General features: G+C 43.0%; 1 protein-coding gene across 1 annotated transcript; it reads left to right on the top strand.

Moving 5' to 3' along the window:
- Positions 1 to 3,547: 3,547 nt before the first annotated feature.
- On the top strand, positions 3,548 to 8,146 carry LOC124672341 (protein CHROMATIN REMODELING 35-like; the record flags this gene model as incomplete). Its single annotated transcript, XM_047208583.1, has 5 exons — positions 3,548 to 4,159; positions 4,652 to 4,790; positions 5,037 to 5,197; positions 5,927 to 6,094; positions 6,380 to 8,146. Coding segments are annotated over 5 exons (2,847 nt in total), but the record flags the coding sequence as incomplete, so codon positions are not given.
- Positions 8,147 to 16,506: the final 8,360 nt, after the last annotated feature.

Here is a 16,506-nt window from a genome sequence, read left to right as displayed (position 1 = left end):
AAATCCATGACAATATGTCATGCCAAATTGTCTTGGAGAAAGGGCAGCCCGTAAGGATATGCACCATAGTTGCTTTTGATTGGTCACACAACGGGTATCTTGACGGATGTGGAAGACCACAACTCACCCGTTCAACACGTGTCCTAACATGTAAACTAACAAATACAATCACCCCTGAAAAAGACGTTATAGCAGGATCTGGAGCTGTCCTGGCCGTTAGGCGTCCACCGCCAGATGAGGTCGTCTGGCACACCTGTGAGTTGCACTCCTCAAAGACGGGTTCACATCTGAACATATTGCCAATGGAAAAGTGGGCTTAGAGCCTTCAAGATTTCGTTAACCATACTTCGGTCATCCAGCACCGTGCGGTGCTTTCAGGGACGTTATTTGGTGAGCGTGAATAAGCCTTGGAAACTACACACGAAAAGCTAAAATCTTTTATCGTGAGCTAGAACATTTCACCCTCAAAAAACCTCCCCTAACTAATCCATATTCTTCTTTCTTATAAGAAAAAAATGGTTGCTGCTCACTATTTTTACCCATAAAAAGTGATCTCAAAAAGGATAATCACTGCTTATTCATAACTAACCAGCCACTGAAAGCCATTTGTTGTATTACATTTATTTTCCATTGGACCTTTTCACCTCCAAAATTAGCATCTCACCAATGCTAGCCTACCCGTCTTCCAGCTGACGCTTCTCCGGTCGCCACGTCAGTGACCCACTCGCGCGAGAAACGAGGCGACAAGGGACCGAAGCGGAGGCTCCTACACGAACCCATCGGTCCGACAATAACGCCGCTTTTCCAGTCCTCTCCTCCCTCGAAAAAACCACAGCGCGCGGCTGCCAGCCATGACCACCGCCGGCGAAGATCCCCCAGGGACACTCTCTGGTGAGCAACCACCTCTTCCACTCATGATCCTCCTCTACCTTCGATGTGATACCCTGGTGGCTCTGGCTGCTCTGGCGGTTGTTCCTTCCGGTATCGCGTTTGGGTTTGTGAAGGGTGCAAAGGTCTTGGATTGGGATTTGTGGCGGTTTTGGATTCTAGGTTTTGTCGGGGTTTGATTGGGGGAGATTACTTCCATTTTTGGAGGGTTTTAGGGCCTCTTTGATCCGCAAAAAGGGCAAAGTATAGAAACAAAAGCCTGCGAGTTGGATATCATGGCGTGTTTAGAGCATGTCTAACAGGCCCCGTATTTCGCTGCCCCGTATAAGGCTCTAATTTCGCCCCGTATCGAAAAACTGCTCCATTTCGAGCCATGCCGTCTAGCAGACCCCGTATTTCGCCCCGTATTTTCAAAAATTAAAACCCCGGGAAGTTCATCTTCATTGATCATAGTAGGGAGCATACACACATTTTGATCATATACTACGGATCATACTACGGATCATACTACTTAACCTACCTCTACTCGTCCAGGATGACGTAGGGGATGAAGGCGATCCTCGCCGCCGCCTCCTCCCCCTCACTCGCACCTGCGCCCACTATATGTACGGGGCGACGGGGCCGATTTCCTGGGCCCCGTATTCCGCCGAAACGGGGCGGCCCGAATACGGGGCCTGCTAGACGGCCCAAACCGCGCCTGCCCCGTATGTCGCCGGAATTTTACGGGGTGGGCGGGTTATACGGGGCCTGTTAGACATGCTCTTACAGGAATTGTGAACACACATGAACATGTCGTAGGAATAAGCTGAAAAGGCTGTTTCGTTGCACCACAGAAAATGTACATCTACTTTCTTCAGGCATGAGGAGCTTTTGTCGGTCATTTTTTTCATTGGCGATGGGTTGCGGTAAATATTTGGGAAGAGCTGGCGTTATTGTTCTTTTTCTTTCTGTAAGACCATTTTATTTGACACCAATGTTTGGCTTTGCTTGACACTCTTCAAATTGATAATATATATGTGTGCGCATCAGTCGAGGCAGAGGCTAGGGGTTATCCTTCTTTTCGAAGAAAAAAAGACAGGGACATTTCCAAGAGGGTGGGCTTAATGGAAATTTTCTCGGCCAAGGGTTTAACTACATGGTTTGTGGCGCTGGTATTTGTAAGCTCAGTGCCAAAATGGCCAGGTTTGGTTAAACTGTTGGATAGGGTTACTTTGCTCCGAGTTTAGACAAAGGGTCAGATTTGTCAAAAAAAAAACTTCGATTTATGTAGTATCAGTTAGTACCTGTGAGCATGGATATCTGGATTCAGTAGTTTGGGCTTTACATGTCTTGACCAAATACAGGCGTGCCAAAGTTTAGAAATGGCAGGCCATGGCTCATGGAGTCCAGAGATAAAATAGATTTAGGTGATTTACGCATCTATTGACACGCAAAAAAAAAAAATTACACATCTATTGCACCCTGCTCATCTTTCATGACCTATATGTGGCATCCACCTTATTTGATCTTTTCTTATTCTGCCAAACAATAGAGAAGGCTTTATATGGAGTACTGAATTCATGATGACATTCCGGTTTATCATTTGAGTTCATTTTTACTCATATACGGATGGTGTTTTTTGAGCATGAGGTAGGGTGACAATTGGCAATTTTTGTCGCCTTTTCTGCAAGTAGCATTATAAGCCTGTATCGCGACCTGAACATGCTATTTTTGGACTTGTTTTGTTTAGCTTGAGAGCTAGAGTGAGGAGAGATGTTGATTACCACTAAATCTATCCATTTGAGATTGAAATTTAAGGTATTTGGCCATTTGGGGCCCTCACCCTGCTTTGGTTATACCACCTTTGTAATTTCTTCATCCATATGGTGGATTGCTCGGTTTTGTTGCTTCACTTTTTTTTTCTCTCTTTCCATGTAATTTGCGCTGTTTTATCAAAAAATGGAACTTGTGGTGTCAGTGCCCTATTTGTTATGTCATGCCATATTTTACTAGTTTAGAAAATATTAATTCTACTTTTTTGTCTTGCAATTATTATTTTCGCAAAAACTCAAAAAGTTTTGCATTTCGATTCATCGATAGAAAAATAAGTCCGAAGAGTGGACCAACAACCATGCCATACAACTCAACCCAAGAAACCTAGTCTAAGGGAGTAGTTGACGTGGCCCTCACGCTTCCGCATCCGCCCATGATCTCACCTTGACTTGGATCGTGTCGACTTTGATGTCTTGTTATTATTTCACTAGTTTGGAAAGTAGTTATTCTACTTAATTGTCTTGTCATATGGATGATGTGTGGTTCATCTCGCCATGGAGTGTGGGCTAGATAGCCTAAGTTCGATCCTCAGCTCTACCTTAACGACATAGGTATCTAGTTTGTACTACGCGTCACTCTAGTAGTAAACCTATGAGTGATGAAAAAACGGTGCCTATTTTTTCGTTGATTATTATGCTTCCTAATTGGGTGGTTGGCTACTGCATATTGGTCATTGTATTTAAGGGGACTTTTAAAGTTGTCCAAATGAAACTGTATGTGCTTAAAATTATAAATGTGCCATATATTGTCTTTGTCATGGACATTAGAATGTCAGCATAAGTGCTACTTTGATTTCTGATTCAAATTTATTTTATCCTCTAGTGTGATTAGTGATCAATAACCTGTCTCTGTAGGCTTGTATTACCGCAGAAAAATCAAGGCTACTGACCCCGTGAGTGGTCTTTCACTTCCTACTGCGAATACGGGTCGCAGTTTGGGATGTGGCAGTGTTACCAAGGACTCTGGAAGTTCGTATGCTCGGAAGGTCCAATTGATGAATATCAATTCTACTCTGTGTGATCCCACTCCGAGTTACCTAGTGAGTGCTGAAACTAAGTTGATCAACAGCTCTATCGAGCAAACTGATCAGAAGAAGGAAGTAATAATAATTCTTGATTCGGATGATGAAGATGAAAGCACAGCAGGATACCAACAGCTGACTCCTGAGAATGAAGAAAAGGTGACACCTGAGAAAAAACGACAGATGACACCTGAGAAAAGCAAACAACTGATACAATCAGAATGGACTGGTACGCTCACCACATGTGCGGCAACAAAAGGAATTGACGAAGTAATTGAAACCACGCTTGGTCGAGACCAAAACAGTCGAATTGCTCCATATGGTCAAAGTGCAGCTTTAATGAACCGGTATCCTTGGTCCAGCTATCAACCATCAGCTCATTTTGAGAGAGTTATATTGCACGAAAGACCTGAAGAGGAACGTAAACAAGATCTGGCTGTATGTACTTCTTCACTTGCAATTGTTTTACTGAACTTCAAATTTTACACACTCTACTATCTTTTCCTACATGCATGAACTGAAACTTCACACTAAAAAGGCTGTGTGCATTGATCGATGCAGAGGCTGGGCTATGTTACCCTTTTCGATTTTTTTTGCATCAATTAAAAAACTAGTATTTCGTATCAAACCCTGCACTGCACGTCGGTATCTCTAAAGGGCACCGTGAATCTGTGATCTTTGTTTTCAGTGTTTCTTAGTATTCATCCATCTAATTGCTTAATGCATCTTACATTCAAAAATACTCCTTTCTCTTGTACTGAATAATGGGGTATGAATCCATCTAATTTCTTAATGCATCTTACATTCACAAATACTCCTTTCTCTTGTACTGAATAATGGGGTATTAAATGGTCGATATTTGTTGAATCCATTCCAATTCAAAGTTGAAAGTTCTCATCATCTAGCCATAACTCTTGCTGCTCAATGTAGGCTGCTAGCCATGCGGAGAGGATAGCAGAAACAACAAAAATTCTTTCTCTTCCTAAGGAGAGAGAACAACGGAAATTGGACCTATGCTCCCACGTAGATGGAAATGCTGAAACTGTGCCAAGAAAAAGAAAAAATGAAGCAAACCCAGAAGTACTTGATTTTCCTTCAGAAACTCACAGTCCTGTGGAGAGAAAACAACAGAAATCAGGCCTAAGCTCGCAGGTAGATGGAGATGCTGAAACTGTGCCAAGGAAAAGAAGAAATGAAGCAAATGCAGCAGTACTTGATTTGCCTTCAGAAACTTACAGCCCTGTGGAGAGAAAACTACAGAAATTGCACCTAAGCTCCCAGGTCCAGGTAGATGGAGATGCTGAAATTTTGCCAAGAAAAAATGAAGCAAATCCAGCAGTACTTGATTTGCCTTCAGAAACTTACAGCCCTGTGGAGGAGGATGAGCCCATGGAGGAAGAGGATAAACAAGAAAGGGAAAGTGATGGTCTGGAGGATTTTTGGAACGACTTCTCACTGGCTATCGAAAGCTCAAAGGTACAAATTGTAATCATAGACTTACGATTTTTGTTGCTGCAGAATTTTGAAATCTATTATTTTGTAAGTTAACTGTTGTGCATATACATGCTCCATGCGTTACTTTATCTCAAGATTGAATTGCTTCGCACAAGGCCGCACCTCACACCCAATGATGAAACTAAGTTTACATCACCCGCCTGTGCAAGTTGTTTTAATGACCAGCATTGCACACGTGGATGCCCCTGTCCTGTCCAAGATGTTTAGCTGGCCGGTATTGGGCATGTGTGCAACGCTGGTAAAAAAACAGCTTGGATTGTTCTAATATAGTGTATCTTCTTACTACCTCCATCCCAAAGCTTAAGGCTTATATTATTTTTAGAAAGTCAAACTACGTCAAGTTTGACTAAGTTTTTACCAAAAATCATTAACATGCAAAATACAAAATCAATATCATTAGATAGATAATGAAATATGTTTTCATATGATATCTACAAAATATTATATTTGTTGATAGATTCTTCTAAAATTTTGGTCAAACTTTACTTGGTTTGACTTTTCAAGAAAAATATAATCTTTAAGCTTTTTGATGGAGGTAGTATCTGCTACGGTAGAGGCCGAAGGGAATATATTTCTCGTTTAAACATCAGATATCTATCAAAGAGAAAATTGCATACTTTATTTTCAGTTTAATTGTTACTTTTGATTTGTGTTTTTCCATAATGATTTACTTATTTATTTATTGACCAGCTTGACACACTTGAAGAGGTAGCCAGTGCGAAAGAAGTGACTAAAAAAGAGGTGGACACCGACTGCAATCATGACATACGGATTCATGAAGATCTGGGCCATGTATGTCGTGTTTGCGGTATGATTGTGAGGAGGGCTGACACAATCATTGATTATCAGTGGAAAAAGGTCTGTTATTTGTTTAATTCATGTGATGCTTCCATAACTCCGAGCTCGTTTAGCAGCCAACAATTTTTTATATGCATTTAATTTTAATTTGGGGAAGTTCTTACTTAGTATCCTTTATAGCAATTATGTGGCTTTGGAGAGCTGGGCAACATTAAGCAAGACCTGTGTTTAGTAACAAATATGGAACTTCAGCATACATCATATTTCCAATGTTTTACATGGTAATCATGAAATTCAAATGTATGATTGGAAAATTCAAACGATATAATGTTTACCTTATATCAGGCATCAAGGTCAAGATCATATTTCTGTGAAACGCGTTCGAAGGATGCTGATGAGATAGCCATTGGTGATGTTAGAGTCGCTGAAGAACACATTGTGTTAGACATTGCCATCCATCCAAGGCATGCAAAGCACATGAGACCACATCAGTTGGCAGGTTTCCACTTTCTGGTTAAGAATTTAGTCTCTGAGAAACCAGGAGGTTGCATCCTAGCTCATGCCCCTGGTTCGGGGAAAACATTTATGCTGATAAGTTTCATTCAGAGCTTCCTCGCAAAGTATCCTTCTGCAAGGCCCCTTGTTATACTTCCTAAAGGCATATTAGGTACATGGAAGAGGGAATTTCAACGGTGGCAAGTGGAGGACATACCACTGTATGATTTCTATTCTGTCAAGGCTGACAAGAGAGCAGACCAGTTGGAAATCCTCAACTCTTGGCAAGCCAAAATGAGCATCCTATTTCTTGGATACACGCAGTTCTCGCAGATAATTTGTAGTGATGGGGGTGGCACCGTTGCAGCTGCGTGCCGGGACATGTTGCTTATGGTCCCTAACCTACTGATAATGGATGAGGGTCATACACCTAGGAATCGGGAGACTAATGTGCTAGAATCCCTGAGCAGAGTACAAACTCCCCGTAAGGTGGTCCTATCTGGTACACTTTTCCAGAATCATGTCAGAGAAGTGTTCAACATCTTGAACCTTGTACGGCCACAGTTTCTCAAGATGGAACGTTCTCGTCCGATCGTTAGACGTATAATGTGTCAAGTGGCAATGTCAGGTAGCAGGATTTCAAAAGCGGTTGCTGGCAATGTATTCACTGAGTCAGTAGAAGAGACCCTGCTGAATGATGATAACTTTGTGAGAAAATCACACGTCATTAGAAGTCTCAGAGAACTAACAAAAGACGTGCTTCACTACTATAAGGGTGACATCTTAGAAGAACTACCTGGCCTAGTAGACTTCAGTGTCTTCCTGAAACTCAGTCCCAAGCAGAAACAAATCGTTCATAAGTTGGAAGCCTATGAAAATTTCAAAGGAAGCGCAGTCGGAGCTGCACTGTACATGCATCCTTGTCTGTCAGAAATTTCAGAAGTTGCTGCTACAGATAGGGCTATCAACTCGACGGATGCCACAATTGATAGTTTGGTCCAGTCTAGCAATGTGACGGACGGTGTGAAGGCGAGATTTTTCACTAACATCCTGGTGCTTGCGAATTCTGCAGGAGAGAAGGTGCTTGCTTTTGGTCAGTATATACTTCCCATGAAGTTTTTGGAAAGGCTATTGGTGAAGACAAAGGGCTGGCATGTAGGCAAGGAGATCTTTGTGATCTCTGGTGATACTAGTCCAGAAGAGAGAGATCTGGCGATGGAGCAGTTTAACAACTCTGCTGATGCAAAAGTTCTGTTTGGTTCTATCAAGGCATGTGGGGAGGGTATCTCCCTTGTGGGCGCATCAAGAGTTGTGATTTTAGATGTTCACTTGAACCCGTCTGTTACCCGTCAAGCAATTGGGCGAGCCTTCAGGCCTGGACAGCACAAGAAAGTGTTTGTGTACAGGCTTGTAGCTGCTGATTCTCTAGAGGAAAACTTCCATGAAACTGCATTCAAGAAAGAAGTCATACCAAAGCTGTGGTTTGAATGGAGTGAGCAGCACTGCACGTCCGAAGAAGGCTTTAAGCTGAACAATGTTGATATTGATAACTGTGAGGACGAGTTACTGGACAACAAAACTATGCGCCTGGATATCAAGGCTTTGTATAGAAGGTGAAAGCAGGCTGTTGTACACCATGTACCTAGGCCTTGCAGATCTTCCAAGATTGTCATTGTTCAGAAGTAAGAGGCCCTCTAGAATCATTCTTCACATTACCTATTTCTTTTTTTGATCAATTTTCTTCACATTACCTATTTCAATTTTCTTCAAGATACTTATTTCAATTTTCTTTTCATAATTTTACGACCATATTCTCCTTAACTGATAATGTTTTCTTCTGCAGGGTGTTACAGTTGCCCCATTATGGTAAAATGCCAGGTCTCCGCTTGCAGCAAGGATTTGTCCTTTTCTTGCCTATGTTTATCGAGTGACTTGCCATATCTCTGTAATCAGTTAGCAGACTGCTGGTTTGTATTTTGTGGAGTTTTAAAACTGTCGACTTGTTTCAGTTAACTTGTTTGGTAGTTCTATTGGTGGTTGTAGTCTTAGTTTCTTTATTATCATACTAGGACAATGCCCGCGCGTTGCTGCGGATGAACGAAATATGTTTACTTCAAAAATAGAAAACAAAAAAGAATAATTTATCAATATGCCAGAATAAACTAAACTGCATCACTTCTGCGTAAATAAATTTTAAAGTATGTAAGATGACCGCATATATAGAAGAACAAACCTAAAGATATAATGCATACCCATGAGCTGGACTAAGATTACTTTAGATGAAGCTCCAATCACAAATATTAGTCGGAGCGCCCCCTGCGGACGCTGGCGCCTCTGCACGCTCGACTGCGTCGCGCGCGGCCTGGAGCGTCCGCCCCCGCAGACGCCGATGGCGCGGGCGTTCCCCTGCGGACGCTGGCGCCTCTGCACGCTCGACTGCGTCGCGCGCGGCCTGGAGCGTCCGCCCCCGCAGACGCCGATGGCGCGGGCGTTCGTTCGGTTGCTTCGAAAAAAAAAAGGAAAACGAATCGGTATATGGTATCAGTAGTATTATGTGATTTGGTGGGAGGGTAAAACGGTCCAGCGAAAAGTTAGACGAAAATTTTGGCAGAAACCTTAGCTCCTTTATTATTAGGTATAGATTATCAATGTTCTAGTTGTCCGTCGAAGCCTGCCAGATTGAACACAAGCTTCCTGTAACAGACCTTGGTTCTGCAACTTCAGTTTCAATGAGGTAGGGGGCCGTGTGGCTCCTTTCTAGAAAAAAAACATGTTTAGCGTCTGACCTCTTTTGTAGTATGTTTTCTAGGGAACTGATCCTCTTCTCATTTCTTGATCAAGGTTTCCAGAATAAGCAATTATGTGGTTTTAACTTGTAGTGAAATGTTGGATGACAGTGACACCCTTTAGCTGCACCACTCGTAGGGTAGAACTGGAACTGCCATAGATCCGACGCTTTTCGTCCCACGTTTGCACAACGTGAATACACACGCCTTCGATGACATCGTAGCAGTAGAATTGTCCGACCGATGTAGAGTCATGTTGTATGCAGAGCCGCGTGTGACGATGGACACGCGCAGGAAGATGGCGTTGTCAGCGTTGATGGCAGAAAGGACAAAGATTATGCCAAATTTTATCTGAAGATTGCTTAGCGGTCTGAGGTGATGGCTTTTGTAGCCTATGCATGAGGTACTCTCGGTCTGAGGTGATGACTTTTGTAGCCTATGCATGAGGTACTCTCTAAGAGTATACTAGACCAAATGAGCGTTCATATTTCGCTTAGAAGGCGTTTCGTGGTATGCGATATTTTCAGTTCCTAGTTGATGAGGGATTTCTATATTTTTATGGCATGAGGTCACGTCGTCATGTTTTTCTCCCAATATCGGGTGTGTAGGTGTTGCGATGTGTCTTCGAGTATTTTGATGTATAATCTTTACCAATCTTTTATTGAATAAAGTTAATAAAAAAAAGTTGTATGTATCGATCAATGCAGCTAGCTTAGTCTTTGCTCAAAACGTCGTGGCAAAGCAAAATCAGGTAGAAAGTGTTTTGTCGCACATAAAATGCAGGTCTGCTATATTACATGAGGACTAATAAGGGAAAAAATAAAGCTCTATAGAAACTATCAATAGAACACTATGTCACGAGGAAAGAAAAACTGAAATACCCTTGGAAGGCTCCATAAAGTACAGAGGGATATCATTATGGCACAACATCGTGGCACAGCAGTACTACTATTCAGTATTTGACCGAAATAATAAAATTTACCAGTATCGATAATGTGAAATACATACGGTAAGAAAGTATACTGCGGGATGAATCCTACATGACCGTACCAGAATTTAAAACCTCAGTTTAATGCCAAAACCTCACGCTTATTCCAAAATTCTTTAGACCTCTACTTCTACCTTCTTATAAACGACCAATGGCCATCTCTAAATCAGCCCTAGCCAAATTCAAAATCCCAGTCCAACGCTAAAACCTCTCACTTACCCCAAAATACTTCGAACGTTGGCAAATTCTCCTTTTACCCTCGTACACATGATCAATGGCCATCTCTAAATCGGTGGGTGGGGGTTCATTTTTCTGTTCACCACCTCTAGAGCACAGCAAGCCTTTGAAAAAACTCCAAACCCCTCACTCTCACCTCCAAGACCACCCAACCAGAACATCCCAAGCCCATTGTCACCTCCACGAGGCCACGACCACCATACCGAAACATCCCAACTGCACCTCTAAACCACGTACTATTCATCCGGCTGTCTACTGGAGCTGCTTCACCTACGCCGTCGTCAACCGCACCAGATCATCCCCATCGCATCTAAAACCATATACGCATCTGGCAGTCTAGAGGTTCCGCTTCTGCTATGGTCTCGTCCACCCCACTGGAGCCGCTTCACCGACAACGTCGCCCACCGCACATGATCTACCTCGCTAACTTCCTCGTCCACCACACCGGATCTACCTCGCTAACTTCCTCGTCCACCGCACCAGATCCACCTCGCTAACATCATCGTCCACCGCACCGGATCCGCATTGCCAACTCTGCACCAGATTTGTTTCACCGACGCTCTCATCCACGAGTCCGGAAAATCGTATAGGGAACCACACCTATCCATAATCTTCGACTCTTGTTTTTCTGGGCCGTCTCTCCAACTCCAAGCACCTGATGTAGTGGATATCTTCAATGAATCTACTAACCCTATATGAGTTGCAGTGAGACTCCACAAAGTGCTAATATATGTCCCTTATTTTAACGTGATGTTCTTGGTTTAGTTGCTTGTTTGTATGAAGCATTATGTGAGATGACTTAAGAGAAAGGCTTTCCCCTCCTCTCACTCTCTAGGATACACATTCTGAAATGGTCTGTAGCTTGCATGAGGTACACAACCTTTATTTGCTTCATCAACTTTCTAGCTAGCCGATGTACATGATTAGCACAATGGTTCCTTTTTTTCTTCTCTGAGGCACTATCCCATTTAGCCGATGATTAAACAATGCCCTATTCGTGAAAGTAAGGTATAAGCAACTAGAGGGGATAATCAATAAGGCGCTACTTAAATTTTAGTTCTTTTTCAACTTCGGGTTGACACAAAAGATAAATTCTCTAGATAGTAGAACTATGTGAATTTACCTGTATGACAAGCAAGTAAGATAACATGTCAATAACGATACAACAAGTAAAAGATAGAAGTAACTACCATGGAGACAAGGAGAGGTGAAGTCCATTCCTATAGTTCCTTCTTTGCTAAAGCAGGTACATCTATGTTAGAGAGGTGTGGTGCCATGATACGTTTTAAACGTATCTATAATTTTTGGTGTTCCATGCTTGTTTTATACAAATTTCTATATGTTTTGTTTACACTTCGTGGCATTTTTATGCATTTTCTGGAACTAACCTATTAACAAGATGCTACAGTGTCAGTTCCTGTTTTCTGCTATTTTTGTATTTAGAAAAGTCGTACAGAAAACATTCTCGAAATTGGACGAAACAAAAGCCGAAGTTCCTATTTTGATGTCACGAAGACGAAATCCAGAGGGGAGACGGAGACGAGCCAGGAGGCGGCCGCACCATGCCTAGGCGCGGGCCCCACCCTGGCCGCGCCTAGGGGTGTTGTGGGCCCCTCGGGCGCCCACCGACCTCGCCCTTTCGCCTATATATTCATCTGTTCGGGAAAACCCTAAACACCCGAGCCTCCATCCACGAAAAGTTCTGTAGCTCCGCCGTCATCGAAGACAAGTTTCGGGGGACAGAAGTCTCTGTTCCGACACCCTGCCGGGACAGGGAATTGCCCCCAGAGCCATCTCCATTGACTCCACCGCTATCTTCATCGCTATTGCTGACTCCCATGATGAGGAGGGAGTAGTTCTCCCCCGAGGCTGAGGGCTTTACCGGTAGCTATGTGGTTTATCTCTCTCTCCCATGGTGTGATCTTTATGTTATCATGAGCTTTGTAATCTAGTTGAATAAGTAGATGCTACTCTTCATCTATTATGCTACTCAAGTAGTTTTATTATGCGATCTCCGGAGACACCTTGTCCCATGGTGTGAAGGTGATAGTGTGCGCACCGTGTGTGTCTCTTAGGCTAAAGTTTACAAAAGTACTTATCACGAGTTATAATTTGAGTTGGATGTCTCTATGAAATTGTGGTGTTTGTTAGTACTATCTTTGGATGCTCAAATTGATAAATTGGGGTGTCCCTAGGTTTGGAATGCGAACTTTAAGGTGTGCTTTTGCAGCCCTACGCACTGAATTGGTGTTCGTTATCCAACCGGAGAGTGGTTCAGAGTAGCATAGTGAAGAGAAGATATTTATGTATTCAATTGTGATTTCATTGTTGAGAGTTTCCACTAGTGAAAGTAAGATCCCTAGGCCTTGTTTCTAAGCATTGAAACACCATTTACAACCAGTTCTGATACATGTTTGCTTGCTGCCATTTTTTTTCAGATTGCAATTACCACTTATAATCATCCATATTACTTGTATTTCACTATCTCTTCGCCGAACTAGTGCAACTATACACCTGACAAGTGTATTGGGTGTGTTGGGGACACAAGAGACTTCTTGTATCTTAATTGCAGGGTTGCTTGAGAGGGATATCTTTGACCTCTACCTCCCTGAGTTCGATAAACCTTGGGTGATTCACTTAAGGGAACCTTGCTGTTGTTCTACAAACCTCTGCACTTGGAGACCCAACACTGTCTACAAGAATAGAAGCATGCGTAGACATCATGCCACGATGGCCAACCAACGCCACAAAGGCCTCACCCTATTCTACGATGACCAAACCACCAAGGCGAGCTCATGCTCCACTAAGCGGTACCCTTCAAGGTGGCAACCGAAACCTTTACACAAGTCCGGGGCAATCTCCAAAACTTAGTTGGAGGCTCCCAACAACCGACCATGAAGCTTTTACAGCACAAAAGCAAGATCTGATGGCGATTTCTTCCAACTAGGGTTCCAAAGAACCAAAGAGCAACAAGATCTTCAATGGAATGGTTAGGATAGTGAAATTACTTAGTTGGAAGTGTAGATCTAGGGTTCCTCCCTTGATTCCCAAGAGGACAACAATATTGAGTGGCTAGGGAGGGAAATCTATGTGTTTTGAACTTTCGAACATTGGAGGAGAGAGAGTGGAAGTCGCAACCTTCCTTTGGATAAGAAGGGTGCCTATTATAGTACCTCCGAAGACTTCGGTCACTTAACATGTGAGTCTCCGGTCTTTATAGTTTCACTAACCATACTGGCCGGAAGTTCCGGCCTAAGAAAGCCTAGAAGCTTAAGAACCAGAGTCTCCGGACTAAAGACTCCGGTCTCAGTCAAAGTCTCCAGACCCCCATACTGAGAGCAGGGCAGAAGCGACGGTCAACCAAGTCGATGGGGTTGGAGTCTTTTCCGAAGACTCTGGCCTATGAGGACTGGAGTCTATGGTCTCGAGCTCCACAACATCAGTTTTCTGGAGTACCTCCCCAACATTATTCCTCGCCAACCCCTCGAAACAACAACATCACTTATAGCTACACAACGTAAAAACTACATGTAGTCGTGATATTTTCACTTTTAAGGGGTTGTGCAAGTGCTTATCATAGATACGACCTAAAACACATAGGACATGGTGAAATATCCTTTTTTTGTCAATAAACATGCAAAACACACTTAGAGAGGGAAATGCCCTTTCACTTCGGCAGTTCGAGATGCAATGGTTGTAGGTTGCATAACGTGTTATTATTGGAAGCCTCCAACTAGCGCTTCTCCAACTAGAGAATGATCTACTAGTATATATGAGGCACACATTGTTTAATACTAGCTGATTTCATTATGTCGGTAGTTTGTATTAGTCACACAAACACAATGGTTCAATCGCTTGTTTGTCCTTTGCTTCGTCTGAGCTTGCTGATGATTAAAAACATTGGAATGATCAAACATTGGAATGATCGATACTAAGCACATCTTATTTCATTGGTTCTTTGTCTAAAATGATCATCCTCTAAGAGCACTAAGCTCCCAGGCGCACGCTCCTGGTCGATCCGCATGTCCCTATCATGGGCCCACGTATAGAAAGGCAAGCTCCCTAGAATTAGCCTCGTTTGGTGCTTCGAGTCGGTTCGCTTCGCTTGTTCCTTCGCGTCCTCTGTGCACAAACCCCCTCTCCAGGTTGGATAATGGGCTCCTTTCAACGCCAAAGAGGAAGCGAGTGCGTCCCCACCATCAACGGCCGAGGCCATCATCCCCGCCTTTGTACCACCCATCTGCATCTCAATGAGGACGTGAATAACATCTACCGCCCCAGCCATCCATCCCCAAATCCTTCCCCCGACGAAGCATCCTCCGCCGCCACCGCATCTTCAATCCTCCCCCGCGATCTGATCTGTCCGGTGCAGTCTCCGCGCAGGGTTGAGGTTCAGGATCTTACGGCTCGAACCTCCCCTCTAGCAGCAAGGTGAGGCCATCTTATCCATCTCCTCCCATTTTTCAGTTGACATAAATGTCTATTTATTACTGGCAAGCTCGAATTTAGCTTACACTGTCTCAGATTGATCTATTGTGTTTTCTTCTTTTTCATGTACATTGCAATAAATAATGCTACAACGCCGCCACCACTGAACACTCCTACAAATTTGAGGAGCTCTTTGTTACTTTCAGGTAACATGAAAATAGGTTTACTTGTTTCAGCAATACTTATATGTGAAAACTTTCAGGCAACGCAATAAGGAGAGAGACATTGGCAGGACCATATTGATTCAGATTTGTTCTTACTGTAAGCTAAGCTTATATTTCTGAATTCTATTCTCCTACTGGATAGAACATGCAGAGAGCAATATGTTATGTTACTTAGAAATGATTTCTCTGTGTGTTACCGGAAATCATGTATTTTTCTTCTATCATTAATTGTTGCAGCTCTAGCTGATACTTCTGTTCTTACCCTATTCTACATAGGCGGTCCATATTGATTTGAATGGAACATACTGTGCTTTCAAATTATGGAACTAATTTAAAAGGATTATTGGTAGATCAGTTAATCCCCTATTAGTTTCTTGGATTAATGAACCAATTCGGCATCCAACTATATGGTAAAATAGAAGGATAATTTCTGCTATTGATGCGTGTACATCTTGAGCTCATGTACCAGCTACAAACTTGATATGTCTACTCCATTTACGGGAGCATGGCTACATTATTGACAACACCTAGATCACGGACGAGGTCCATGGCTTAGTGCGGATTGGATTTCCTCCCCATTTTTGTATCCTTCTAACAATTATAAGTAGGTTCTGCAAATAGAAACATATGTCCTTACTAAAGTCATAGATATCTGCACCAACAGAAAAAAGTTTGTTATGGATGTATGACGAGCCGTTTTTTCTCCTTTAGACGATGATGCAGTAATCAGGAAACAAGTCAACACTTAATTTGCTAATGCAAAGATCTGATCCATAAGTCGATTTATCAAGTTTGCCGGCAAGCCCCAAATGGACTATGTGTCAACATGGTTGTACCGCATGAGAGACGCCACCCAACTATTCCGCATCCATCTACCAAAGCAGCGTGAGTGAAGCACCCTCCACTTTTTAGCTAAGGTAAAGTTCCCATTTGTTAGGTGAGGATCCCACTCTATTAAGCACGTTGGTTCGAACAAGAGGAGCCATGCCCAAATGATGGGCTTCCGGGATGTGATTGATGTCTGTGGATTTAGCGATCCTGGTTTCGTAGATCGGGATACGGTACTATGTTTTTATGCCGGAAGAGTATGTTAAATGTAGATGGGCTGCAGTCCAGTAAGGCAGCCCATGTAGTCTACAATTCCTGAAATCTCAAGGCCCATCACGTTGGCAGCTTGGGACAGCCTTGGGGCACAAAGTTTAGTCCCACATTGCTAGTTGGGAGAGAGTTGGAGTGGTATATAAGGGCTGTTGTTCTAGTCCTTTCAAGTGAGTGAGAATAGAAAGAGCCCTCGCGCACTCCTCCTCCTCCGCC

This window comes from Lolium rigidum, chromosome 7 (assembly GCF_022539505.1).
Source record: "Lolium rigidum isolate FL_2022 chromosome 7, APGP_CSIRO_Lrig_0.1, whole genome shotgun sequence".
NCBI lineage: Eukaryota > Viridiplantae > Streptophyta > Magnoliopsida > Poales > Poaceae > Lolium > Lolium rigidum.
This window is presented reverse-complemented; position numbering and strand designations above follow the sequence as displayed.